Source organism: Heloderma suspectum, chromosome 4 (genome assembly GCF_057233095.1).
Source record: "Heloderma suspectum isolate Gila_16-S chromosome 4, 16-S_ref, whole genome shotgun sequence".
NCBI classification, from domain to species: Eukaryota; Metazoa; Chordata; class Lepidosauria; order Squamata; family Helodermatidae; genus Heloderma; species Heloderma suspectum.
Window position 1 is genome coordinate 105,165,382 of NC_139461.1, and position 26,035 is coordinate 105,191,416.

General features: G+C 41.6%; 1 protein-coding gene across 12 annotated transcripts in view; it reads right to left on the reverse strand.

Moving 5' to 3' along the window:
* RNF144B (ring finger protein 144B) overlaps nt 1-26,035 on the reverse strand; it is a 129,071-nt gene that overhangs the window by 25,211 nt on the left and 77,825 nt on the right. For 11 of the 12 annotated variants that reach the window (XM_084850171.1, XM_084850172.1, XM_084850176.1 and 8 more), the window contains 2 exons: nt 25,092-25,279; nt 5,453-5,557 (listed from right to left, as the gene is read on the reverse strand). In XM_084850171.1, the coding sequence (XP_084706297.1) occupies nt 5,453-5,557; nt 25,092-25,256 (270 nt within the window). In that variant the 5' untranslated portion in view covers nt 25,257-25,279. Of the gene's footprint in view, nt 1-5,452; nt 5,558-10,886; nt 11,008-25,091; nt 25,280-26,035 lie in introns of all 12 variants that reach the window. The other variant, XM_084850175.1, reaches the window with a different exon arrangement.

A 26,035-nucleotide genomic window follows, 5' to 3' on the forward strand; every position in this document is an offset into this window, starting at 1 on the left:
GGGCAGGAATGCTTAAACAAATGCCACACTTGCTAAGGAAAAAAGCACCAGTGAAATGCCACGTACCCAGAGGATTACTTTGCAGCTATTCCGAAGTATAATTGACCAGGCTTTTTTTTTTTAGCTTATTCCCTGGAGATAGATAAAAAATTATTAGTTGATTTTCTGTATTTGCCCAACTATTAAATGCTTCAGCTAATGTATCAATCCAAACAGTGTTCTCCTTTATCAAAGTTTATGCTTTGCCTGCATGTTCCTTTGAGTATCTGAGTTCCTAAGGCCAATGTCTGCCATTTTTGTCACACTGATTTGGGGATTACACATTAATGATCACACATTAGCCAATTCGACACAATTTCTTGAATAAAGGTGTTACTGGAGTGACATGAGATGAAGCCACTGAAGCCACACTATTTTAGCAACATAAGAATAAGCACCCATTGTTACTAGACTTTCCACACTATTGGGAGGTATTGCACTTTTTCTACGTGTACCTCCCACTATGTATACTTTGTGTACATCTGCCCACTCTAATGGGCATGTGACACAGCTGCTGTTGGTGGGGAAGGTCCAGTTCACCTGTGCAGCCAAAGGTCAGCATACATTAATTATAAACTTTGTGGTAGGTACCATTTATTGATCCTGTTTATAATTATTTTTACTTGATCTTTTAATTAGCACTTTTCTGTCAGTATTTTTTTTAATGAAAGACAGCTACAGCACTATAACAACACAATGTTCTGTACTGTGATGTTATAGCAGTTATACTATAATATAGTACTGCTAAATTTTTAAAACAAGATCGAAACCGACCCTTTCTGGTCACCACCGTTAACCATATTGCTAAAATGGTGGTGACCAGAAATGGCCTTGCTTTTATCTTTTTTGTTAAACTACTATTACTGCATTATAGTGTAATGACACTATAACACCATAATACAGAACATTATGATGTTGTAGAGCTATACCCATCTTCCATTGTTTGAAAAAAAAAAGTAGGCAGAAAAATGATTCTTCACTAATTAAAAGCTCAATTAACAGAGTCATAAAATGGTGTTCACTATAAAGGATAGAATGAATGTGTGCTGAGCTGTGACAGATTAATCTGCCCAGTACATCACTCCCCACGTCAAAACTGCCCACGTCAAAAAGATGGAAGAATGGCGCTAAAATCATGTACACTTGTGGCAATTGTGCCGCCCTTCCAATCTTCTGTAAAATGTCAGACTTTCTGCAGCCTAAGAAAAGACAGTAGAACCATCAGTAGAAGACTGATAGAGCTCTTCAAGTACTTGAAAGGTTGTCACATAGAGGAAGGCCAGGATCTCTTCTTGATCATCCCAGAATGCAGGACACGGAATAATGGGCTCAAGTTACAGGAAGCCAGATTCCGGCTGAAAAAAACTTCCTGTTAGAGCAATACCATGAAGGAACCCATTGGCTAGGCAGGTGGTGGGCTCTCCCACACGGGAGGCATTCAAGCTGGAGAGCCATCTGTCAGGGATGATCTGACTTGGATTCCTGCATTGAGCAGGGGGTTGGACTCGATGGTCTTGTAGGCCCCTTCCAACCCTACTATTCTATGATTCTATGAGCAGGGACTGTGGTTTAGGGGGAAATGCAGGGGAAAAACTCACCATTAAGGGGTGTCAGGGATTTGGGCATAAGAACCAGTCCACAATGGGAAATAGTCAGTAGCTGCACACCTAGGTTGGTTCTACAGGCAGCTTTACCCTCCCTTCCCCAGTAATCCACTGCCTTGGGCTATTATTATTCTCTGGGCTACCCAAAGGGTAGTCTGGGCTGGTTTACCTTCTGTCAGTAGTTGGACTGTCAGTCACATCACTATGGGTTGTACCCAGTGTTAGTCTAACTTGTGTCCCATTCATTTCAATGAGTCTACTTTAAATAAGATTAACATGGGATACAACCCAGTGAGCCTGTTTGCATGTAACAACAGCCCATGGGTTAAACAAACCATGGGCTGTCAGAGATGAGTGGAGAGGGTAGGTGCAGTGATTAGAGCATACCAGCCACTTCTGTTCCTAAGCAACAACCTAGAATCGGCTCCTTTGTAGGTTGTTGAGTATGATGTCTGAACCTGGACTGATGAGTTCTTTAGGGGCTAAACAATCCAGCAGTTAGCCCAACAACAAACAAGCAGCATGTTCTCTCACTCCTGCTCCTGCACAACAACCTATGCATTGTTCAAACCATGGGTTTTCGTTACATGTGAACCAGGTCAATGTCTCTGCTTGCAATAAAGGCTGTGGCCCATTTCAACTGAGTCCAGTGTGAGGCTCTCATTCTTTCTTCCCCTCTACTCTGGCATAGATGGCCTGGTTCTCACCTGATAACAACCCAGATCATGGGTTGAGCCTGGATTCTTATCACTGGTACAAGATTGGAAAACTAATGCTGAGCCTAGGAATCCCACTGACTTTCAGTGCACTTATAAACTTATACATAATTTCAGTCACATAAATGCATAATTGCATGATGGCAGTCTATGAAGACATCCATGTCACACTTTTAGGTTAATATCAGGCCTCAACCTGGAACAATAAATGATCAAACCAACTGGCCAGTTCTTGGCAGGAGGTCATAGACAGACCAGAATATTAAGGGCAAGGATTGCTTGCTGAGTAGATTAGTTTTCTCAAGCTAGTGTCCCACAGATGTGTTTGGACTACAACTTCTATCAGCCCCAGCCAGCATGGCCAATTGCAAGGAATGATGGGGGTTACAATCCAAAACATCTGGAGGACACCAGGTTGGGGACAGTAGATTAACATGGAGATATGATCAGAATCTGACAGGCAGTGCTTATAGGCAGTGCAGGGTGGGCAGGCAAGCCGCACTATCATTAATCGTAAGAGCATCAGCTTATTAAACTTTAATTCAATAAAGTTCACTTCTTCCTCTTGCTTCTGTTCTGCTCAGGAGTTATTATTCCTCACTATAACACAGGCTCAGTGAAGATCATAAATACATGAGGAATAACAACCCTGAACAGAATTCAGTGCATTCTATCATTCATGGACCATTAAATACATTCATCGTTGTTTATTCATTCGATCCTTAGCCCCATAGAGTACTGAGGAAAACATTAATGGCCCATTAATGTATACCCTCAAGTGCCCCCTTGCCTGACTAATTGAAATGGATCTTAGCTTTGAGGAGCTTTACAAACACAGTCATTTTGCAATATCATTTTTGTACTTTTCATGCAAACTTTGAAGGCACACACTCCCCACTGTCAAGGCTGGTGAAGGTTTATTATTACATTAGTGGAGCACTGACACTGATATAGAGACAAAGCCACTTTGTGCCTCTGCAGATTTGGAAATGGTGAATTCCAAGATGAATTTGTGACCCACCAATTTGTGTGCATCACTTGCAAATTCAGTCTTAAAAATCATGTAAATCCAGTGGGAATTCACAGTCTTTCACTTGTATGGCATGCATATTTGAGCGAACTAAGTGCCTTTGTATGGTGCATATACAGCTTTCACTCTATTGCTTGTAGTGAGCAAGAAGGCAATGCAATTGGAGAAAACTGTGAGTGGGCACCCTTACTTCCCCTTTCCCTCCATATCTTTCAGACAACAAGGTCTGGCCAGATGGGTTCCCCTCAATCATTTTAACTGCAAATCCTACCCCCTTGTTCCATACAAGCAAATAGAAAAAAATGTCATTAGCTTTTACTGAACAGGAGAAACAAGAAAAAGGGGACTGATTAGACAACCGGTGAGTGTGTGTGTGTGGTGGTGGTGGTGGGCACTCTGCCTCCTTTAAGCTGTCCTAACTGCAGTTTCCACCACCACTGCATGAACCAGTTCCAAACTAAAATTCAGCACCAGTTCTGAATTGTTCCTAAAGACATCCTGCTTTTAGTTCCAAAGGAAGTACCAGGAGTGGATTTCTCAAGAAGACTTTGAGGCATCATTACTCCAAACCCTTATGTATTTCCCATTTTTGGCATCTTCCTGATGGAGGTAGCATAAAGCTTTGCCACCCCTCCCTACCTGTTAACAGTTTATCGGGAATATGAATTATCTATAGAGATACTGATGTACCATGTTTCAGATCTCAAAAGGGCCCCCAAGGTGGTTTACAACCAAAAACATGTCTCTTAAAACATACCACTGTTGCAGCCCAGCTCTGGGTTTATATATCCTTGTCTTCCACAAGTTCTACACTTCTCATTAGCTCAGGGTTAATGGCACCAGACTATCAAGCCTTTCTTTTAATTCTATCCTTGATGAAGGCATGAAGAGACTGATGGGAGCACTACTGTTATCTCCACTCCAGTCATACATGGCCTGCTACCCCACACGAATGCTGGAGTGTCTCTCCTCCCTCCCTGGTTCCTAGCTCTAATGAGAGGTGAAATCAGAAATGCTGTTTTCACCTTTATTCCATCCATTTAAAATGAGCTGCAAGGCACCTGAGAAGGGTATTATCCATGCCACTTTGTTCATCCATGCCAACACATTGCTGGCACTAAATTGGATTGGCGCTATTGGCTAGCCAAGCCAAGGGCAGATTCACACAACCAAGACAGGTGTTGTAAGAAATGCGGGTTGAGCCTAGCTGAGGGAAGAGCCATGCTCATGATAAAGTGGTTACAGGGCTGTTTCACCATGAGCACTTGTAGCCTGCCACTGTTCAGTCCACCTCGACAGCTTGCAGTTATGCATAGCAATTGTGGGCTGAGCTCCAAGTTGTTATTGTGGCATAAGAAGAAAGTGCTAGGATACCAAGGGGACACAGATGGAGCAACGGATGGACAGGGAGGAAGGGCAGGAGAGGCAGGTTGGCTCTTTAGGAACTATGTGCAAATATCTTTGAAGCGTCATGTATATGGGGGCATATGGTGAAGCAGAGTCTAGTCCTCAAAAATGTATACCACAATATCCTTTGTTGTTTTCACCTCCAATTTCATCTATAATGTGTCTATATTTTCTTCAGAATCTTCCTGGTTGCAAGATGAGTACTTTGTGTCCACACACAACCCTTAACATGAACCCATAAATACCATCACCACAAGGCCATAACCTCTCAAATTCTATTCATATTTGACTCCAGTTTAAAATTTAAAAAGCAAGTGACAGGTGAAACTTCCTGCGATGTGTGTTTTACAACCCAGAATGCCATGCATATTCCAGCATTCATTGCTAAAGGAGGACTGGTGACATTCAGATGGGGGATGTTCAGGTTTTAAAGGAGGCAATTCTGAGACCGCCTCAATGCCAAGTAAACATTTCCCTAGGAAAGGAAAAACAAGAGGAAAACCATCTGCTTGTTTCTAGTTTCTCCTGTCAAGTGGGCCTTCTGCCAAGTAGTCATTAGAGTAATTAAGGGGAGGGAAGAAACAGTATAATATATTCATTATGTAAATGAACAAAGAAGATTAAAAAGAAAGAAGAGAGATGACAAGAGTAGATACCTCTGTTTCTTGCAGAGTCCCACGACTTAAGCACACCATGTCTGGACAAGTGATGGGAGAACCACAACCCTCACGGATGGCCAATTGCATATATTGTTTTAGGCACTAAAGAGGAGGAAAGAGAGGTACAGATAAGATACAAACCATATTTAACTAAACAGAAGCCATTACAGTAGTTATATTGCACAGAGTACCTTCACTTCTTTAACTGGATATCCTGGAGCTTCAAGTACTCCAAAAACATTAATTGTGATGGCAAAGAGAAAATTACTTTAAGAACTGAATACAGAAATATTCACTATGGATGAAGATCTCCTCCATGTGTTCTGTTTGTTCAAGTCAGAAAGTCACATCTTCTATGCTAATTTTTTTTTCTCTACACAGCCTCGAAAAGTGTCAGGCTACATTTTTGTCTAATTAAAATGGGGGTTGCCTTTCTAGTCTCCCTTTAGGAATTCTTAATTCAATCCCTCTTACCTGATGACTGAAAGCATATTGCCTTTGTTTGCTGCAAGGACACACTTTTCTCAGCAAGCTGCCCTATAAACATTTATGCAATTTACCAGAAAAGTCTTTGTGTTGAAGTTATAAATTTCCCCACCCTGAAAAAAGGGAATGTTCAGTTTCATGAATCTGCATCAAGGGTTAGTGCAAATGGTCACAGTTTTTGCCCATTTCCACTTCACTTAATTACCAATAGTAACTGACAATAGCATTTTTAAAACAAAACAAGACAAAACCTGGGACATTCCATCAGGCAAAGTCAACTATGAAAGCTGATTTTCACTATCAATTCAAGGAGCCCAATGTACCACTTTGCCTGTGCAGCATGTCAAACAGTCATGAAACACCAAAGTGTCCCAAATATAAATTCAGACCAAAGTCCCAGACAAAAGTGGCATTTTCCAAAATGATGCAATGTTTCCTCTCCACTGCATGTGTGTGTGTGCATTTTCAATGTCTCATTTAAATCAGGAAAAAAAAGTCATTCACGCATGTTAATATTAAAGTAATTTGTTAATATTCCCATGTCACTCTATTCCCAGGAAGTGCCAAGGCTCCGATAATCAATTAAAGTTAGATTCCTTCAATGATTAAGGATTCTGTATTCCCACAGAAAAATATCCAAATTGAATTTAATGTTTTAAAAACTTATATGGTTATTTTTAATTAATTAATTAATTAATTTTTATACCACCCAATAGCTGAAGCTCTCTGGGTGGTTCACAAAATTAAAACTACAAACGTGCAACAGAAAATACAATATAAAATGTAATAGATTAAAACTACAGAATAAAAATACAACCAGAGCAAAACCTAGCAGCAGTGCAGATATTTAAACTGCAATAGCAGATTTAAGATGTCAAGAGCTAAAAAACTGGAATGCTAAAATGCTAAAAATGCCTGGGAAAATATAAAGGTCTTCACTTGGCACCAGAAAAAGTACAATGTAGGTACCAGGCAAACCTCTCTAAGGAGTTTGCTCCACAACCGGGGTTAGCATTTAAATGTTCCTTTGCAATATACTCATGACAGTGAAGCTATGCTGAGTTAAAACAAGTTGAATTTGAAGGTGAGCTAGGGAATCTACAGTCAGGGCCAGAAATATTGGAACAAGGATAACTGTTCTGGCAGTTGCCCTCTGTACACCACCACACTGAAGTTGAAAGGAAACACACCCAGATGGGAGCGAAGTCAGGACTTTCAGCTGTAATTCAAGGGGTTTGACAAAAGTGGGGCACCAACCATTCAGGAACTACAGCCAGTAGCATACACACACATCCATCGTTGGTGGCTCATAAGTAATGCAACAAACCAACATCATTTCAAACTTAAGGATTGCCTTTAATACCTGGATGAAAATCCTTTGCAGTCAATGACTGCCTGAAGTCTGGAACCCATGGACATGACCAAATGCTGAGTGTCCTCCCTCAAGATGCTTTGTCAGGCCTTTACTGCAGCTGACTTCAGCTGCTGCTTGTTTGTGGGTCTTTCTGCCTTCAGTCTTGTCTTCAGTAAATGAAAAGCATGCTCTATTGGGTGGAGATCAGGTGACTGATGTGGCCATTGAAGAACATCCCACTTCTTTGCCTTCAGAAACTCTTGGGTAGCTTTTGCTGTATGTTTTGGGTCATTATCCACCTGCAATATGAAGCTGTGTCCTATCAGTTTGGCAGCATTCGGCTGAACCTGAGCAGAAAGTATAGCCCTATACACTTCAGAATTCATCCTTCTGCTTTTATCAGCAGTCAGGTCATCAATAAACACCAGTGACGCGGTTCCATTGGCAGCCATACATGCCCATGCCATAACACTGCCTCCACCATGTTTGACAAATGATGTGGTATGCTTGGGATCATGAGCTGTTCCTTTCCTCCTCCATACTTTTCTCTTCCCATCATTCTGGTACAAGTTAATCTTGGTTTCATCAGTCCAAAGAATCTTATTCCAGAACCGGGCAGGCTTTTTTAAGTGTTTGCGGGCAAAGGCTCATCTGTCCTGTCTGTTCTTGAGCGTTACCAGTGGTTTGCACCTTGTTGTGAAGCCTCTGTATTTACACTCATAAAGCTGTCTCTGGACCGTAGATGTTGACAATGACATGCCTACCTCCTCAAGCGCATTCTTGACCTGGCTAGATGTTGTGAAAGGGTTCCTCTTCACCATGAGCAGCATTCTGCGGTCATCCACTTTAGTTGTCTTCCGTGGTCTTCCAGGCCTTTTGCTGTTGCTGAGCTTGCCAGTTAATTCCTTCTTTTTCAGGATGTTCCAAACTGTTGTGTTGGCCACTCCCACTGTTTTTGCTATCTCTCTGATGGGTTTGTTTCCTCAGCCTAATGATGGCCTCCTTCACTCACATGGATATCTCTTTGGGCCTCATGTTGGGAGTTCTGGTGAACAGCTACCAAATGCAAATGTCACACTCAGAACCACCTCCAGGCCTTTTCTCTGCTTGATTGGTATTGGGGTACCCAGGAAACAGGCCACACCTGGCCGTGCAGCTGCTTGTCAGCCATTCGTTCCATTACTTTTGAGCCACCAACGATGGGGGGGAGTGTATGCCACTGGCTGTCCTTGCTGAATGGTTAGTGCCTTGCTTTTGTCAAACCCCTTGGATTACAGCTGAAAGTCCTGACTTCGCTCCCATCTGGGTGTGTTTCCTTTCAACTTCAATGTGGTGGTGTACAGAGGCCAACTGCCAAAACAGTTATCCTTGTTCCAATATTTCTGGCCCTGACTGTATTTCCAACCGAGTTACATCCAATCAGTAATGCGGCGTATATAATAAAGGCCAGATATTTTTATATTATATCTTGTTATAAAACATTGCAATAAGTTGTGTTACATTATGTTCTAGTATTACCACTTCACCAAGAGCTGAATTGAGTAGCAAACATTCAGATGTCACAAATGTTATCATAGGGAAGATTCTGTGTCATATGCATTGGCACCAACTACCTAGGATGCTGTCAGTGGGTGTTTCGTCTGTCCAGAGAGATGGTGTTCAACCAGTTATAGAAGGGGTTGTACTCCCCTGGAAGTTTAAGGTCCATCATCTGGGGTTGCTCACAGATCCGTTATTATCAGTGGATGCTCCAGGAGCCTCATGAAGTGCCTTTTGACAGCTAAGGCCAATATGCCATCTGCAGCCCTTCCTTGCCAGAAATAGCTGAGTCTCTGTTATCCAACTTTTGTAGACTTCCACATTGGATTACTACAATGCACCTCTGAAGTCAGTCCAGAAGATGCCACTAGTTCAGAATACAGCTGCCAGGTTACTAATAGGGACCAGGAGGTGGAATCATATTACACCTGTTTAGATACAACTTCGTTGGCTCCTTGTTTGCTTCAAGATCAATTCAAAGTGCTGGTGCTCACCTTTAAAACAGTATGTGCCTTGGGACTCAAGTATCTGTTGGACCATCTAGCCCTATACTGATTCTGAGGTTTTATCCAAGGGCCTTTTCGATGTGCCCCCACTGTCAGAAGTAAACCTCTTCAGTGGGGGTGTCCCACTGAGGAATGCCTACTTCTGACACCTACTTTGTTGTCATACCCGTGTGAGATGAAGAGTTTTTTCTTTTTAATTTTCCCACGCTTTTAAGCCTTTTAAAGCTGTAGTGAGTTTTTATATTGACTGCACAAGTACGCAATAGTCAGAGATTATGGGCATTGTAATCCAAAACATTTTGAGAGCATCAGGTTGCCTACCCCTGGATTAGAGTATTTATCTTGTGTTGTGCTGCTGTTTTATTGCTATTTTAGATTGTTGCTTGTGTTATTGGTTCTTGTAACATTGTTTTTTTATTCTTTAGTAAGGTGCCCTGAGAATGCCAATTGGCCTTGAAGGTGCAGGGTATAATTTTTTTAATAAAAAAATAAAATAACCACTCACACAGAACATTAATGGGGCATGAGATGAGAATGAGTAGCAAAAAGTGAGTAGCAAAAAAAGAAAAAAAAAACAGGTTCCACAATTATAAGCCTCAAAATTCTACTGCTCATAAAAATGACTGCTGTTTAGCTAGCTTGAAATGACATGGCATCCGTAATCTACCTGATGAGGTCTACAATTCTCCAAAACTCCAAACTGATCCAATATAAATTGCCACAGATACAACAAGGTAAAAAGTGCTGAAAACTGACACATTCGTACTTCTTACTCAAGCTGTGGTTCATACATTTCTTTCAAATTGGGAGGGGGGGGCGGACTACTGATGTACTTTATTCAGGCTTGTTGAGGAGGTATGCCTTTCATTGGTTTGATGAAATTCTGAGCAGCAGTTTAAAGGTTATCAAGGTTTTTCTGCCCCATGAAAGTCTATGACAGCAACTGCTGGCAAAGTTATGCTGGGCATACTCAGTTTCACTCTGAAGCTATAACGCTGTCAGTAGTCCAGTGTTTTGAGAGGAATTCCAGTGTTCCTCTCAGCATTCTTCCAGCGGGGAGGGGTAGCAGGAAACTGTCGACTGAGATAAGACTGAGGTAATTTTGAGGGCTGAGAGATTCATTCTCACTGACTGACAGATCACTGATGTAGAGAGGGAGGGAAAGGAAAAAGCTGTGCTGGAATCCTGTGCAGGACGGTATTCTCAACATACAGGGACATAACTATTCATTTGTTATGAATACACCTACTCAGTTTATGAATGGTTTGTGTTTTGTGTTTTGTTTGTGTTTGTGTGCTTTTCCGGAATACTGTAATAATACATTTCTTTTTTTAAAAAAGCAGGGAAATTCAATGGTAAAAAAAAACCTGCTGGCTTAAGATGAGAGTTAAGGCTTTATCGCATGTTGGCTCAAGCTGCACAATGCCAGAAAACTGGAAGCTAAGGCTGATGCCTTAACGCACGTGCCCTGTGATCAGTAATGATATTGCGCAACGTCACAAATTGTGCTTGTTTACAAGCAACAAACAGACATAGGTCAACTCACAGGAGGATTCCTCTAGCAATGCAGTGAGGTTCAGATGCTTCATAAAACAATACAGGACCAGGACAACATGGGGAATCTTTACAGGTCCCAGGCACTCCATCCTTTCCATCTGGATTTGGGCCTGAAAGACCAAGGAAAACTGTGGGTACATGGAGGGTAAGGTGTAAACCTAAAGTGTATATATACTATGTAATGCCAAGTCTAACATTTAAAACTGTGACAATACTCATGTTATAAAAGTCACTGTCACTGATTTTTAAAGTAACTTAAGCCTACAAGATATAGTGATAAAATGTATTTCCCCCTCTTTCCCTAGTATGGTATTTGAGTTTCACATAGGACTTATAGCTTTTGAAAATTACCTCTGGGGCAAAAACTACTACTGACATGTGTAACAAAGTAAGTCCTGACAGTTGGTTTATTGAAATGAAAAATAGCTTGAAAGAGGCTGGGTTTTTGAGTGAAGAAATTGTAGGGAAGGGAGAAGGAATTCTTAATTGACACTTTTATTTAAGCAGTAGCCTGGTAGCCACATAGGTGACCAGGAAACACATGCAGGTGAGTGCATGGTAGAGGAGAGAAGACCCCCTCCTCTGTGCCCAACACAGAAATGCATATCCCTCCTCTGCTAATCCTCAGAGGATTAGTAAATATTTTTTGCAGGCTAGTAACTTTGGGGGCCTTATTTGTAAGAACGGCACAATCCTTTCCTCACCAGCAATTTTTCTGTTCAAAATCCCCCACCCCAGCTGTTTTTTTTTCCCCCCTTTGGGGTCCAGGTGCATGTTTACAAGGATAATTAAGCATCTGGAACACTACAAGGTGGAGGGGGGAGCAACATGGCAGCTATTTTCATTGCAAAAAAGAAAAAAAAGGCTGATGTGGAAAGAGTTAAAGCACCCACTTTGCTGTCACGCCTCTGCTCAAAATTTCCACTAAAAAAAACGGTGAGGGATTGATTTGCATATAACATAGAGTTTGCCAGTCAGGCAGTGTGTTCTGATCTCACGTTGCTAGGTAATGGTTCAACTCTCACTACAAGTCCATGTTATTATTCAAGACCACTTATAGATAATCTTCCTCCACATCCACAAACAAAAAGGACTGGTATCAGTACACCACATGGCCTTTTCAAGTACATCCAGTCCTTCATTCAACATGTTCCATTAACTTTCCCTACTCTGACACTTTAAAAGGTTTCCAGCTGACTAATTGCAACTCATAGTACTTTTGGAAAACAAATGACAAAAGGAAAAACACAAATGCAATGTGACAAACTATAACATCTAGTTTTTAACCAGGAAAGGTAGAGGGAGTTTAGAGGTGCTTCCAGATGTGGCTTTTATTGTGCTATCACCTTGCCTCATTCACAGAATTTTACGGGGAGTCCATATGTCATCTTCTATTGGTATCCCTCCCATGTTTTCCTATCACTTCTTCAGTCTTTTTTTTTTTTTATCACAGGAAATCCATTAAGGAGGGAAAGATAGAACAGCTGCACAATGTCTTTTGACTGGTAGTGCTAGGAGCTGTCCATTTGAAAGCACCCCCAGATAAAACACAGGACAAGAATAGAATGCCAATATGTGCTATAAACACATATTGCTATAACTAGCAAAAACTCCTAGGTATTTAGTATTGTGTACATTTTTAAAACATTGCCAGAAGTTAATCAGAAAAAAGGAGATATCTTTATACATTTTACATGAAATGAAATCCAGGGTGTTGAATGAAAAGCATATATATATATATATATGTATGTATGTATTACATTTGCTAAATACATGTGGATTGTCATGTATATGAATCAAACTTTTTGTTGCGTATTTGGCAGAAGTGACCTTCGTTGCTTCAGCATTTATTAGAATTTTCTGATAACAAAAGGTTTGCAGCTAATTTTGAACCAGCCTGCAAACTGCATCTAGTGGCCTAATCAGGAAAATTCTAGACATGCCAATATATTCATTATGCCAAATACAATACTGTAAAATGACGATACTCAAAGTATAGGGGAAACACAGGCAGTTGCTAGGAGACACTGAAGCCTCAGCCAGCCAAGCTGGTTTACTGATCTATCACATTATAAAAGCTAAGTAATGATGGACCCGTCTGTTGACTGGGTACTGACTGCTGGTGTCAACAGACCATGTGCTCTATTTCTCAAAGGCTTTTTCATCCCTGGGTCCTTTACTAGTGGATTGCTAACATGTGGCAATACCACGAAGCCGGTTCCTTCCTGCTTTTCCCCTATTGTCCCCAGTCCTAGAGCAATGGCATAAAATACTGAGCAGTATTTCCCTTTTTAAAAATTCACTTATGTACGTTAATTGTCAAAGTAAATCAATGAGTGTTCATTGTCAAAGTAAGTCAATATTAAATTAACTTAGAGAAGCTTACAATCTCCAACACCAAACTAATCTTGAAAAACACATTCTGCTACAAGACCACCATAAACGTACTATAAGGACCCACATCAGTACACCCTTACAAGGAGTAGGTCCATGTTTGTTGTGAAGTAAATGCGCAGTGCTATTACAAGTTAAGTTCATATTACAGGTCAGAAGTTCTGTTTTCTTAAGAAAAATTTAAGCACAACAAATGAGGAAGCAGATGACAGAAAGTGGCAGTTGGCTACCTGTAGGAAAGGGGAAGGGAGTGGTGAATAGGGACAAACCTTAATCTAAAATCACTGGAGCACTGTGACATTGAGTTTGTACTATTGTGTTTCCTTAGAGCAGCTTAACAAGACATTTTTTCCTGCACGGAAACGTTACACATGTACTCATGTACATTTGTCGTGCATTTAAAATATGCAAGTATAAATTGTGTCACAATTATACATGACAGCAGTGTATGGTACAATTGCACCATGTGAAGCAGCCCTTTTAAAAAACTGAAAGAAGTAAGTGTGGGTGGAAACAGAAAAGGGTCTTACAGATATTGATCTCTATTAAAATTAGCTTTCCTCCTTCCTCTTTTCTTTTTTGCTGCTATCTTCAAGGTAAAACTGTGATTTATATAAAAACAAAAGAAACAAACAAAAACAGGTCCAGTCCTTCAGTCCACAAGCTCCTTGAACACAGTCGCTGGAATATCCACCACAGAGCTTGTTTGTCTTTGCTTTTCTCCCATAGGCTTGTGTTGTACAGATCTAAGGAATCAAAGTCTGTATCAACAATGTGGCAGGGAGGTACCAGCATAGTATATAGAACAGTGCACTTCTTCACCAGTGCAATCTTCCCCTTGAATCAGGTTGTCCATCTCCAACAGTTACAGGGTATAGTACAGATCAGGATCTACTGGTAGAATTCTGGGTGATTTTTCTAACAATGAAAAAAGCTCCTTCACCCCAAATTAGGCTGCTGAAATTAAGAATGCTCAGGTGGATGGGTGGCGAGGCGGGAGAGGGGAGACCAACAGAGGATTTGTGGGTGGAAGAACTGTGAGCTCAGTTTCTGGCACTGAAAACAAATTCCTAGGCTGAACATGTGATCAGAGATACCTTGTTTCTTAATTCTCAGTGTATTTCTGGCCCCAAAACAATATTTTTCGTTTGCGTCCAGTTGGTGGAACTTGGGGTTCTAGCAAAATCAAAGCAGATCCTGTAAGCCTCAGCTCTGACCCTCCCTGCGGTACACTTCACACTTATTCCAGAAACCAGATGGCATTGTTCCAAAAGAAAGTAGTATCTCGCACCTCTTTGTTACATCTTCCCTGATAAGGAAAAGAGTCACACTTTAGAATCAAGGTGGGCAAAAATATGGCCTATAGCAAGGGTCGGCGACATGGCACTCGTGGGCACACTGGTGCCCACCAAGACCCAAGGCACTTTTGTGGTGTCTGAAAATCAGAACTTGAGAACCTATTTAAAAAGCTGGCACTTTATTCTCTGAGGGTACATCCATTTTGGCTCCCCCCCTTTTTTTAAAAATCTAGTATCCCATCTAAAATCATCTCCAGCTTGATTACTATAAAAACTGTCTAGTTTTTCTCAACTAAGAAACTTGTGTGTTTTGCCTACAGATGGAGATGGAGATGGATAACAGCTGGATTTTATATTTTCAAAAATGGGGAATCAGCCATTGTTGGTTCATTTTCCCATCTCAACAGCCTTTGGGAGACTCCTAGGTGCAACTCAAAACCATCTGTGTACCTGGCAAAGCCTAATTTGAATGTCTGCAGCCTCCTCTCGCGTTCTGTCTTAAGACTCTAACCAAATGCAGACTCTATGGCTTGCACATCAGCCACTTCATCTCCCACCCACCCCTTTCTTGGTTTGTTAACCATCTTCCCTGATGAAGAGCTTTGAAGAACTCAAAAGCTTGCACATTATTTTGTGTCCTTTTGTTGGCCTAATAAAAGTACTGCCCAAATATGGAATTTTTCTTATGGCCAACATGGCTACCTTGTGTGTTTAAAAAGGTTTTCAATATTCATGGGCTCAAGTTACAGGAAGCCAGATTCCGGCTGAACATCAGGAAAAACTTCCTGACTGTTAGAGTAATACGATAATGGAACCAATTACCTAGGGAGGAAGTGGGCTCTCCCACACTGGAGGCATTCAAGACGAGGCTGGACAGCCATCTGTCAGGGATGCTGTGACCTGGATTCCTGCACTGAGCAGGGGGTTGGACTCAGTGGCCTTGTAGGCCCCTTCCAACCCTACTATTCTATGATTCTTTGAATTCAGTGACAAACACTAGAAGTTCTTGATCTAGGAAGGAGGTCAAAAGAAACTCAAGCGAACTGTGGTTTATAGCTCCCATGATTTCTATGCCTGCTAGATTAAATATTTTGTCAAATGCTAAATATACATTTGAAATTAGTGAGGCAAGAGGCAGACAACAGTTTTTAAAAGAGCTGAAAGTAGTACAAAAGAAGCATTGCTTCCTATGGTGCATATTCACACACACACACCTTTTGTCCCACAGTGGTCTCTGGTCAAACTTGCTTTAGGAAATGGGGGAAAGCCTGCTAACCTGAGAATATGCACCACAAGCAGACATGAGAATATACATCTCTCTTTCAAACTACCCTCCTAGTCTCTAAAAAACCTATCTAACAGATGGTGCTTCTAGGGAGAGGGCCCCCAGCGCTACAGTTAGAAGGCATTGTGCAGTTATTCCATCTTTTTCTCCTTGATCTTTTTTTTTGCAGTAAGAACAAATGGTGGGAAAATATGGGAGGGTTACAAGTGGAAGGCAATGTCATCTGGACCCCATGTAAAATTAAGTGAATAAGGCAGGGTGATGGTGAGACAAAAGTTTGGTCTGACAGCACCCATGGTTTGTCTTTATGGAGAGGCTATATTTTCATTCACCCCTTCAGCCTCTGTCTGATCTTTCCGCCTGCACTACCTCTTCCAAAGCTGATCTGTTCTGATGTCACATTAACCCTAGACAGAGATGTCTTGAACCTACTGGCTGTCATTTGCTTAGCTGCTCTGATGTTAGAGAGGCTGCTTTTGCCTGTCTAAGTTCACTATGACAGCAGATCAGCTTCAAGATATTTGAATTCTAAAGTCCACAAACAACTTTTATAAAATAAAGCATAGACTGAAATCTCAAGCATGCTTTGTAGAATATACAAAATGAGATTTGCTTCCGCATAAACACATTTGAGATATAGTTTTCAATGTATTGCTACATGCTCTTCACTTTCCCAAGTGGCAAATGTTCCAGGGCAGTGCTTACTCAGGTTTGGTTCCCTTTAGAAGGAGAGATGGCTCAAGACTCTGTAATATTATTTGAGTTTGAGCATAGGTAGAGGCACAGCTTAACACTCTGACAAGTCTATTGCTCCCACATCAGCTCTCCAGAGAGAAGCACCCCTGCATTCCCAGATGCCTTTAACTTACAGCTCCTAACTCTCTCTTAGGCTGCAATCCTATACCCATTTACCTGGGACTTATTTTTGAGTCAACATGCATAGGATGGTGCTGTCAGTCTTTTACTGAGGGCTAAACTACATGCTATGTTAAATATGTAGCATGCAGCTGATACTCACTTCCTTTTTTTACCTCCAAGTGTAAGGGGCCAGATCTGGATTGGGACCACCATGCATGGATAGAGGTTTAACCCTTCCCACTCAGTTGCTTTTCCTCTCTAAATTCAACCCCCTCCACACATGTGCGCATGCGCATGCGCGCACGCACACACACACACACACAGGGGCTAAAAGAAGGAAAAAACTTCTACTGGCACCAAAGGAAAACACGTACACATCCTCAAGTGTAATTTACTGACTTTGGCTAGAATGCCATTTTTATGGAAGAATGATATTTATTGCAGCAATGTCTAACTTTAGATGTATAGTAATAATTAATTTATTTTGTTTTATGGAACACAAATGGAGGCAAACATATGCTTGTATGTCAGTGATTAGATTTCCATTAACTCCCTCTCCAACAGATGATGCAAACTTCTTTTTTCAAATGGAGAATTACATGCTACAAAGCTAGACTAACTGTTGAAAATAACCACAGAAAACCACTGGTACATTTCATCGTTCCATACATCTCACCGTACCAAGTTCACTTGTGGCACCAATTTTCCTACTGTCTGCAGATCTACTTCATCTGTAATTATGAAGAATCAAAATAGATGTCACCTGAAAAGTTATGAGCACAATGTTTCATTTGTAACTCCTGAAAATACCCATTGATATTATTATAAAAGAGAGAGGAGGGAAACTACTTAGTTATGCAGGTGGAAAGAGCTGAGGCAGAAAGCTGTAGCACTGTGCTGGTGAGAGGAAGAAAAAGGAGTCTCTCTCTTACTGCTCCTTTCCTGGCACATGTTGCATGAAAAGAATACAGGTAACCATTTTACCTCAAGTCAGCACCTGATGCGTGGCCAAGTTCTCCTCACAACTTTGCAGGGCAATAAAGACCAAACACATGTCCAAACTACCCCCCCAACCCCCAGAAGTTGCCCACCTCTGCTCTAAGGCATAATCATATATGGTCTAGTTCAGAGATACAGGACCTCAGGCCCAGGGATCAAAGATGGCCTTCCAGGGGTTCCCCAGAAAGCTTTGCCCCCTTTCCCCCATCACTGATTATTTGGTAGTTTCCCTATGTGTGTGCATTCCCCCCACCCGCCTGAGTCTAAATGGCTGAAATGCCTCTGCTAAGGCTTAGTTACTGGCAGTAAGAGCTTTAAGCTACAATATGCTGATATTTTTTGTTCTTTTGGCCCCACCCCTTTTGCCTTCAGCCCTACCCACCACTGGAATGTGGCCCCAGAGACATTCTCCAAAATGGGGTTTGGCCCTCAGGCTGAGTTTCTGCACCCCTGATCTAGGACATTGTCTGCTCTTTAAATGCCATTCTTAGCAAAACTCCTTACAAGTATTCCAAAGCACTATTGCTTGGTATGGTAGGGAGAAGCTAGACATCAATACTTTTGCTGACAACCAGTGACCCAATGGAGGATGGAAATGGCAAATACCTGTCCACAGATAACAGACTCACCTACGCCAATTGTCTTGTCCTTATCATGGTATGTGCATTCTGAAACCAGAAATGTCTCTCTTATGCACGCAGCTGCTTCCTATATGAGGCATGGGAAGGTAATGGAGCTTAATCCTTTATTGCAAAGATATAACCAGTGCCTGTAGTGGTTTAAAGTGGAATTCTACCTGATTCTCACTTGGGGCCAGTACTATTGAATGCATTCTTTAATGATAAAAGAATAGAAGTGCACTTCTTAAAATGTGCTGATATTAAATGAGAAGAGAATACAAGCTCTTTTGGAGAATGGATTTAATTCAAAGTGATCAACAAACTTGAATAAAGCAAAGCAAAAAATGTAGCAATATGAAGTTTTAGAGTAGGTCCCACATCTGGGAAATCACCATTATACTGAGAGGTACGCAAGCAATTAGCATGCAAAAATAAATCCCATCGGCCCTTTGTTTCACATTATCTTCATCTCTGCATAAATCTCAAGGATGTGGCAAAGGAGAAAGGGAGGAGTCAGCAACTGAAACCACATGTTGCTGCAGCAGTTTTGCTTCTGCAAAAGCATACCAGTTAAATAAAGAGAGGAAGTGGTAAATAGGCTTCCTGAAACAGCCCTCAAAATACACACACAAAACAGAAACAGAAAGAAAATAGATAAAGAATGGCATGGCACTGAACACAGGATATAGGGCAGTTATGGTTGTGTTTTAACTTCCTGTGGGTAGGACCAATTTTCCCTTCTTACTGAGAAGGGGAAAAAAGGGTTGATGGCCCTAGTTAGAGAGGAGAAAATGACAAATGTTACTTTCAATCTTTACATCACGGATAATGTTTTAACACAAAGGATTACACTAAAACATGCCATAGTATAATGTTGCCTTGCATAATTCCTTACATCCACATTACCTGAAGAAAGAGCTTCTAGGAGCCAATGTGTGGCTCTTGAAAACAGTGGCCCCTCCACAGACATGCAACAGGGTACAGGCAATCACTATGGTAGAACCAACGTGTTGACTGCACCTGTATACAGAATGGTATCTGCTCTCAGGCGTCTGTCTGTCACTCAGACACACACACACACACACACACACACACACAAAATCAGCAGGTAGTTGGTCTGGGAAGGGCCCAGATTTCTGTCAAGTAAATGAAACAGAGCAAGACTACAATTTGTTCAGGCAAACCATCCTTCAAGGAAGCGGGGGGGGGGGGTGAGGAGCTGGAGGGGACTTCAAGCACTAATAACCACAACTGCTATCTTGTCCTGCATTTTCCCATTTTAGACACATCACAAAATTATGAGTTTCATTTAGACTAATTTTGAAATTGTCCTCCCAGACCAACAGCAGAGTACATCTTTGGCATGACAGACTTAGCTCCTCCCAACCCCCAAATGAGGGGAAGGGAGGTACCCCAAAAAGAGGGGAAGGGAGGTACCCCAATAGTATGAAAAAGGAAACATGGTCTCTGTGTGTGCAGTTATACACATGGACCATACATGCATGCCAAAGGCTAATAATATCATAATAGCAGTAATAAACTCCAGTCAGAATGCAGAGATGAACTCCAAAATACAAAAAGTCCAGCCAGTCTAGTATTTCAACATTATCCTCGTTCACAGAGCTTAGGATCCTATGCAATAAACAACTTCTGAAGTTTAGTCTTAGTGCCAACAGTTCTCCAAGGTCAAATGCAAAGATGGCAGGAAACAAGTTATTATTTAGCACATTTTTATCCCACTTTTCATCCCACATAGAACTCAAACCAGCATACATGGGGTTCCCAGGCAGTCTCCCATCAAGGCACTAACATGAGCTAAACTTGTTTGGTTTCAGCAAGGCAGCTGCAGCCTGTGCCTCAGACCCTGCCCCCGGGTTATAGGGTCTGGGAATCACTACACCTACACCAAAAAATTGTATGGAACTTGGCTCAGAAAATAGTACAGAATTCTGAGCTACAAGAAAGTCTACCAAGCTAGCCATACAAAGAAGTTGTGGGACTGACACAATTCAAACACCCATTCTAGCATTTGTACCATCTGTGACTTTTCTATTGTTGTTCAATCGTTAAGTCGTGTCCAACTCTTCGTGACCCCATGGACCATAGCACACCTGGCCTTCCTGTCCTCCACTCTCTCCCGAAGTGTGCTCAAGTTCATATTCATTGCATCAGTGATGCTATCTAGCCATCTCATCCTCTGCTGCCCCCTTCTCCTTTTGCCTTCAGTCTTTCCCAGCATCAGGGTCTTTTCCAGGGAGTTTTCTCTTCGCATTAGGTGGCCAGAATATTTGAGCTTCAGCTTCAGGATCTGTCCTTCCAATGAGCACTCAGGGTTGATTTCCTTTAGGATTGACTGATCTGACCTCCTTGCAGTCCAAGGGACTCGTAAGAGTCTTCTCCAGCACCACAGTTTGAAAGCATCAGTTCTTCGGTGCTCAGCCTTCCTTATAGTCCAGCTCTCACAGCCATACATTACTACTGGGAAAACCATAGCTTTGATTATACGAACCTTTGTCGGCAAGGTGATGTCTCTGCTTCTTACTATGCTGTCTAGGTGTGCCATAGCTTTCCTCCCAAGGAGCAAGTGTCTTTTAATTTCATGGCTACAGTCACCATCTGCGGTGATCTTGGAGCCCAAGAAAATAAAATCTGTCACTGCTTCCATTTCTTCCCCTTCTATATGCCAGGAAGTGATGGGGCCAGATGCCATGATCTTAGTTTTTTTAATGTTGAGTTTCAAACCAGCTTTTGCACTCTTCACTTTCACAAGAGGCTCTTTAGATCCTTTTCGCTTTCTGCCATTAGGGTGGTATCGTCTGCATATCTGAGGTTGTTGATAATTCTCCCAGCAATCTTAATTCCGACCTGTGATTCATCCAACCCGGTGTTTCTCATGATGTACTCTGCATATAAGTTAAATAAGCAGGGCAACAATATACAGCCTTGTCGTACTCCTTTCCCAGTGTTGAACCAATCGGTTGTTCCATGTGACTTTTCTATTACAATTTATTAATTAAGTCAAAAAGGCTATTCAACCGGAGGTTACAGGCAGGCCTGTATGTATTCCATGCTTCCACAATTGCACTGCACAACTTTAGAATATACCTATTATGTACAAAATTCAACCTAGTGAGAATCTTGGTTTGAAGAAGGAAGAAGATTCTTAGCCATTATATTGAGGGCTGTGTACAGGTTGAAACCTTTTAGTTTGCTTTGTTTTTAAGACAGAAACACCCATCCCCACACCCACCTCCAAAAGTCTTAAGTAATTAATATTCCCTGTAAATGTGCCCTCTTGTTAAGGTTTTTCACACAAAATCTTATAGCGCCTATCACAGCCTTCCCAAACCTGGTGCCCTCTGGATGTTTTGGACTACGTCTCCCATTATCCTCATGATTGTCCATGATAGCTGGGAGTGATGGGCACTGTAGTCCAAAACATCTGGAGGGCATCAGGTTGGGGAAGGCTGGCCTATCACATACTCCTACACCTCCTTTCAACATTATTATCATTCCCTCAAAATGTATGCTCCAAATATTAGTAATTTCTTCTTAAAGATAAAAACATTTTCCTCAAGACTGAAGTATGCCAAAAGATATATTTGTCTACTGAAGTGATAAGCCTGGTTTGTAGAATTAGACCTGGAAGAACGTTCAGGGTTGCTGAGGCTAATGCCCCAAACCCTCTTCTCAATTTTATGTAGGAAAGTTCCAAGACACCGTACAGTGTTAACATAGGCTTTTTCTTGGTTGGACTTCTCATATTACCATGAACAAGAAAAGTAAAGTCATACTTGCATTTGAAATTAAAAATACACAAAAACAAGTTCACCCACCAAATGAAAGTTGTCAGAGGTCATATAAAACCGGAAACATTTTGTGCAATATGATACCCAGTTTTGTAGACTATCAACTATACATCCCAGACCCAATTCTCTTCATCCTGCGAGAGGCATGGAGATCCATGCCTCCTTCAGCAAAGAGAAAGGGGTTTGGCCAGCAACAGGGGGAGTGGCCATTCTTTCCAGCACTAGCCAAGTCCCTGGACATCAGATGCTGTGCAAAGCTATGCACCTCATGCCGGAGGAGCAGCTACTCTTTAGAGCATGGGACAAGTACTGCTGGCCTGCATCCCCGCTCTTATCTCTGAGCTGAGATTGGAGGTAACAGCAAAAATTCCCCTGCTGCTGCACCGGCACATAGGAGAACCCTCACTGTTATCTCAGATTGCAGATAACAGCGGGGATGCCCTCCAGAGGGGATTCCTCAAGGGGACAGGGCTTGGAAGCGAAGTCTCATCCCCTGGAAGAACCACAGGAGGCTTTATGAGCTGGATTAGGGTGCCATGAAGGCCAGTTCTGGTCCACAGGTCAGAGGTTCTGCATCCCTGGAGTATACCATTGAAATAAAGGGCACTTAATTTAGTCATAGAATCACAGAATTATAGGGTTGGAAGGGGCCTACAAGACCATCGAGTCCAACCCCCTGCTCAATGCAGGAAGCCTGAATCCCAGGTGGTCTCCCACCCAAGTACTAACCAGGGCTGACCTTGCTTTGCTTCCGAGATCAGACGAGTTCAGGCTCATCCAGCTCTTTGCTGGATGACTAACTTAAGCCTCTTTGATTTCATTGGGCAGTATCCAATTCAGCACTAGCACTCACATAAATTACACTGCAAATTCTAGCACAACACCAATAGAATTTGCTGGTGCAACAGGAATTGCATGGTGCCCAATGCTTCTAGGGTGCCATGCACGCCAGTCTAGGTATGACTTAAGTTTGGATTCAACCTCTTGCTTAGTGTACTGGAAAATTCTATACACAAATATTATGCTAAAAATTACACAAAAACCATGTATCTGAAGAGTACCGTCTCTTATAAAGGATTCTTCAGATATCTGTAACAAAGGATTTTTAAGCTTCATCTTCTAATTGCTCAGCACAGGTCGGTAGACTGATTCCCATCAACCTCTGGTAAGGGAGCTGCCACTGCAGGTGATGGTAAGGAGGGAGTACCTGCTCTCTGCTTCCTCTCATGATGCCCAGCCACCAACTACCAAGACTGAGGCCCTTGTTTTCACTAAGATTTTAGTGGGGAGTCAGTTACATGTCACATGAGGCCAGCCTGCCATTTTCTGCACTACTGATCACAAGCACCTGCAAATTTGTTTCAACGTGACAGTAATAAGCTGTAAGCTGCACTACGTTTCAGAAGGGTAATTTTTCTTGCTAGCTTTCCCTACTGCAAGAACATGATCTCTAAGATTTGATATGAGGATGACTCATGTGGAACAGTGTCCTTATTCTAGTTGCTGCCTTCACATGTTCCTCCCTGCTCCAAAGACTGTAGCCTTCAATCTTCACTGCCTAATTATACTACACAAGCCCGATGGTATGTGTGTCAAGGTGTTGTGAGGGAAGGAGCCCCAGAAACAAAATTCAAATAAAACTCGGCATCCCTAATGACAGGCTAGTTTCCCCAGAGCAAGGATGAAGACAGAAAACCTATACAGTAGTCATAACTTTATCATATAGTGCCAGATGCTGCATTGAAAAATGGTTAAATGTAGCCACAGACAGAGTAAAACAGGATTACCACCCCATCCCTGCTAGTACAACAGTGACAAGCAATAGTAGGAGAACATAGTAACACTGGTCCTACTATATGGGCTCTCTCTGGTCACATTTCATGCAGGTACAGCTGCTACACTAAGCTTGCAAGCAGGTACTTTGCAGTTGCTGGCCATGTAGGAAGAAGTATACTGTCTGCCACCGAGCATACACAGTGTTAGCATGGACAGACTGGACTTTGGCACTGCACCATGCTGGATTATCAGTACCATGAACAAGAGAGATTGAGAACTACTGATATCTATTTTGTTTTCTTAATGCACAAATACTGATGAACCATATACTTAGCCTATTTCTCATTCACAAAGTTAAAGGTTAGTACCCTAATATTTACTCAGTAAAACAAACACTGTCTTGTGTACCTTAGATGGCAAACCTATGCCTATCTAGGAAATTGAAGTAATCTGAATAGAGCCTTCATGTATATCTGATCCTTTCATCTGACACAGTAAATCTACATTATGATTTATGTGTCACTTGTCACTAATGTCAGAAGCAACGCCTAACAGGAGCCCACAATATTTGTGCAAATACGTTCCACATGAATTACAATGGATGCGCGAACAGTGAGAAATCTTTTTCACTTGTGACAAAATATAGCTTTGAGTGCTGAAAATGCATTAGCCCCCATCCCCCAAAGAAGCACTATCTTGATGAAAGAGCTGAATTCTAAAGGAGAGGATCCATAGATCAGTAGTTGAGCATATGCTCTGTGTGCAGAAGTCCTAAATTCTATCCCTGGCATATGCAGTTGAAAAGATCTCAGCAGCATGCTGGGACAGACCTCTTCCAGACACATTAGAGACCAATGGTCAGTAAGAGTAAGACAGTATTAAGCTAGCTAGTATTAAACTAGATGAGTACCAACTGCACATTTATTATGTCCTCGAATGGCCCCAAGAAAATATTTAGCTTTTGACATTTCTTCAGAACATGATGATGCATGCATAAAATTATATTAGAATTATGCTTTAGCATATAAAAATGAAAGTTTCATTCTCCTTATTCTAAATTAGTAATATATTTGTGATTATTATTATTATGGAATTCTTTGACAATTTTGGCCTACTCTCTTCCTTAACATTAGTTATGTTTCTGTCAACACTTACCGAAGTACAAAAGATGCAGCTGCAATCTTGGAGAGCAGTCATCTTATCCAGTGAATATTCAGTTAGGCACAGTTTGCAAGTGACCAAAGGCTCCAAGGATAGTTCCCCAACTTCTGATATTCTAGTCGTCATGGTGTGATAGCAGAACGTACCAGCAAAGGCCATCAACTTAATCAGCCTCACCAGCTCTACAAAAGATATAAGTAAGAGTAACATACTAAGCATAATTCTGCAGGTCAACATTCAACATAGCAGGACTTTAAGCAATTTAAAATCAGCACTTTCCAGTACAGCTCCAGCTTCTGATCTATATTCATATTTATTCATCAACATACCCTGCCAGTTGGAATGGCCACTGCTGACCTAGGTATGTTCTGTGAGTGCTAAAATACCAGCGTGCCCTCCTTACTCTAGAGGAATAAGCAATATGGGCTGGCCAAGAAGAAACATTTTTTATCCAGAAGTATTCACAAATATTTCAGAGAGTTCACTGTAATGTCCACCACTACTCAGTATACTTGGATTACTTGGATAAGAACTTAGACAGAATACTTGGGCAATACTAAACTGAGGAGTACTTGCAAACTTTGTTACAGGGTGAGCTAAAAATTCAAGATGTCAAACTGGACAGAAAGAACCAAAAGGAAGTACTACAAGTAGGACCAACTATTCCACTGAAGAACAATCATGCATAAATACCTAACATAGTTAAAATCACTAGCTAAGCAACGGTACTTCTGATATTATGTACCCTACATTTTGGGAGGCACACAGCACACAATCCCAGTCATATTTTTGGATATTTCACCTATTTGGGAGCACTGTGTGCAATTCTGGACTCCACAGTTCAAACAGAATGCACATTAATCAGAAAAGAACCAGAAGAATAAGGACTAGGTCAGGGATCTACAATTTTTGGCTGACCCTGACCAAAAATCTCTGAT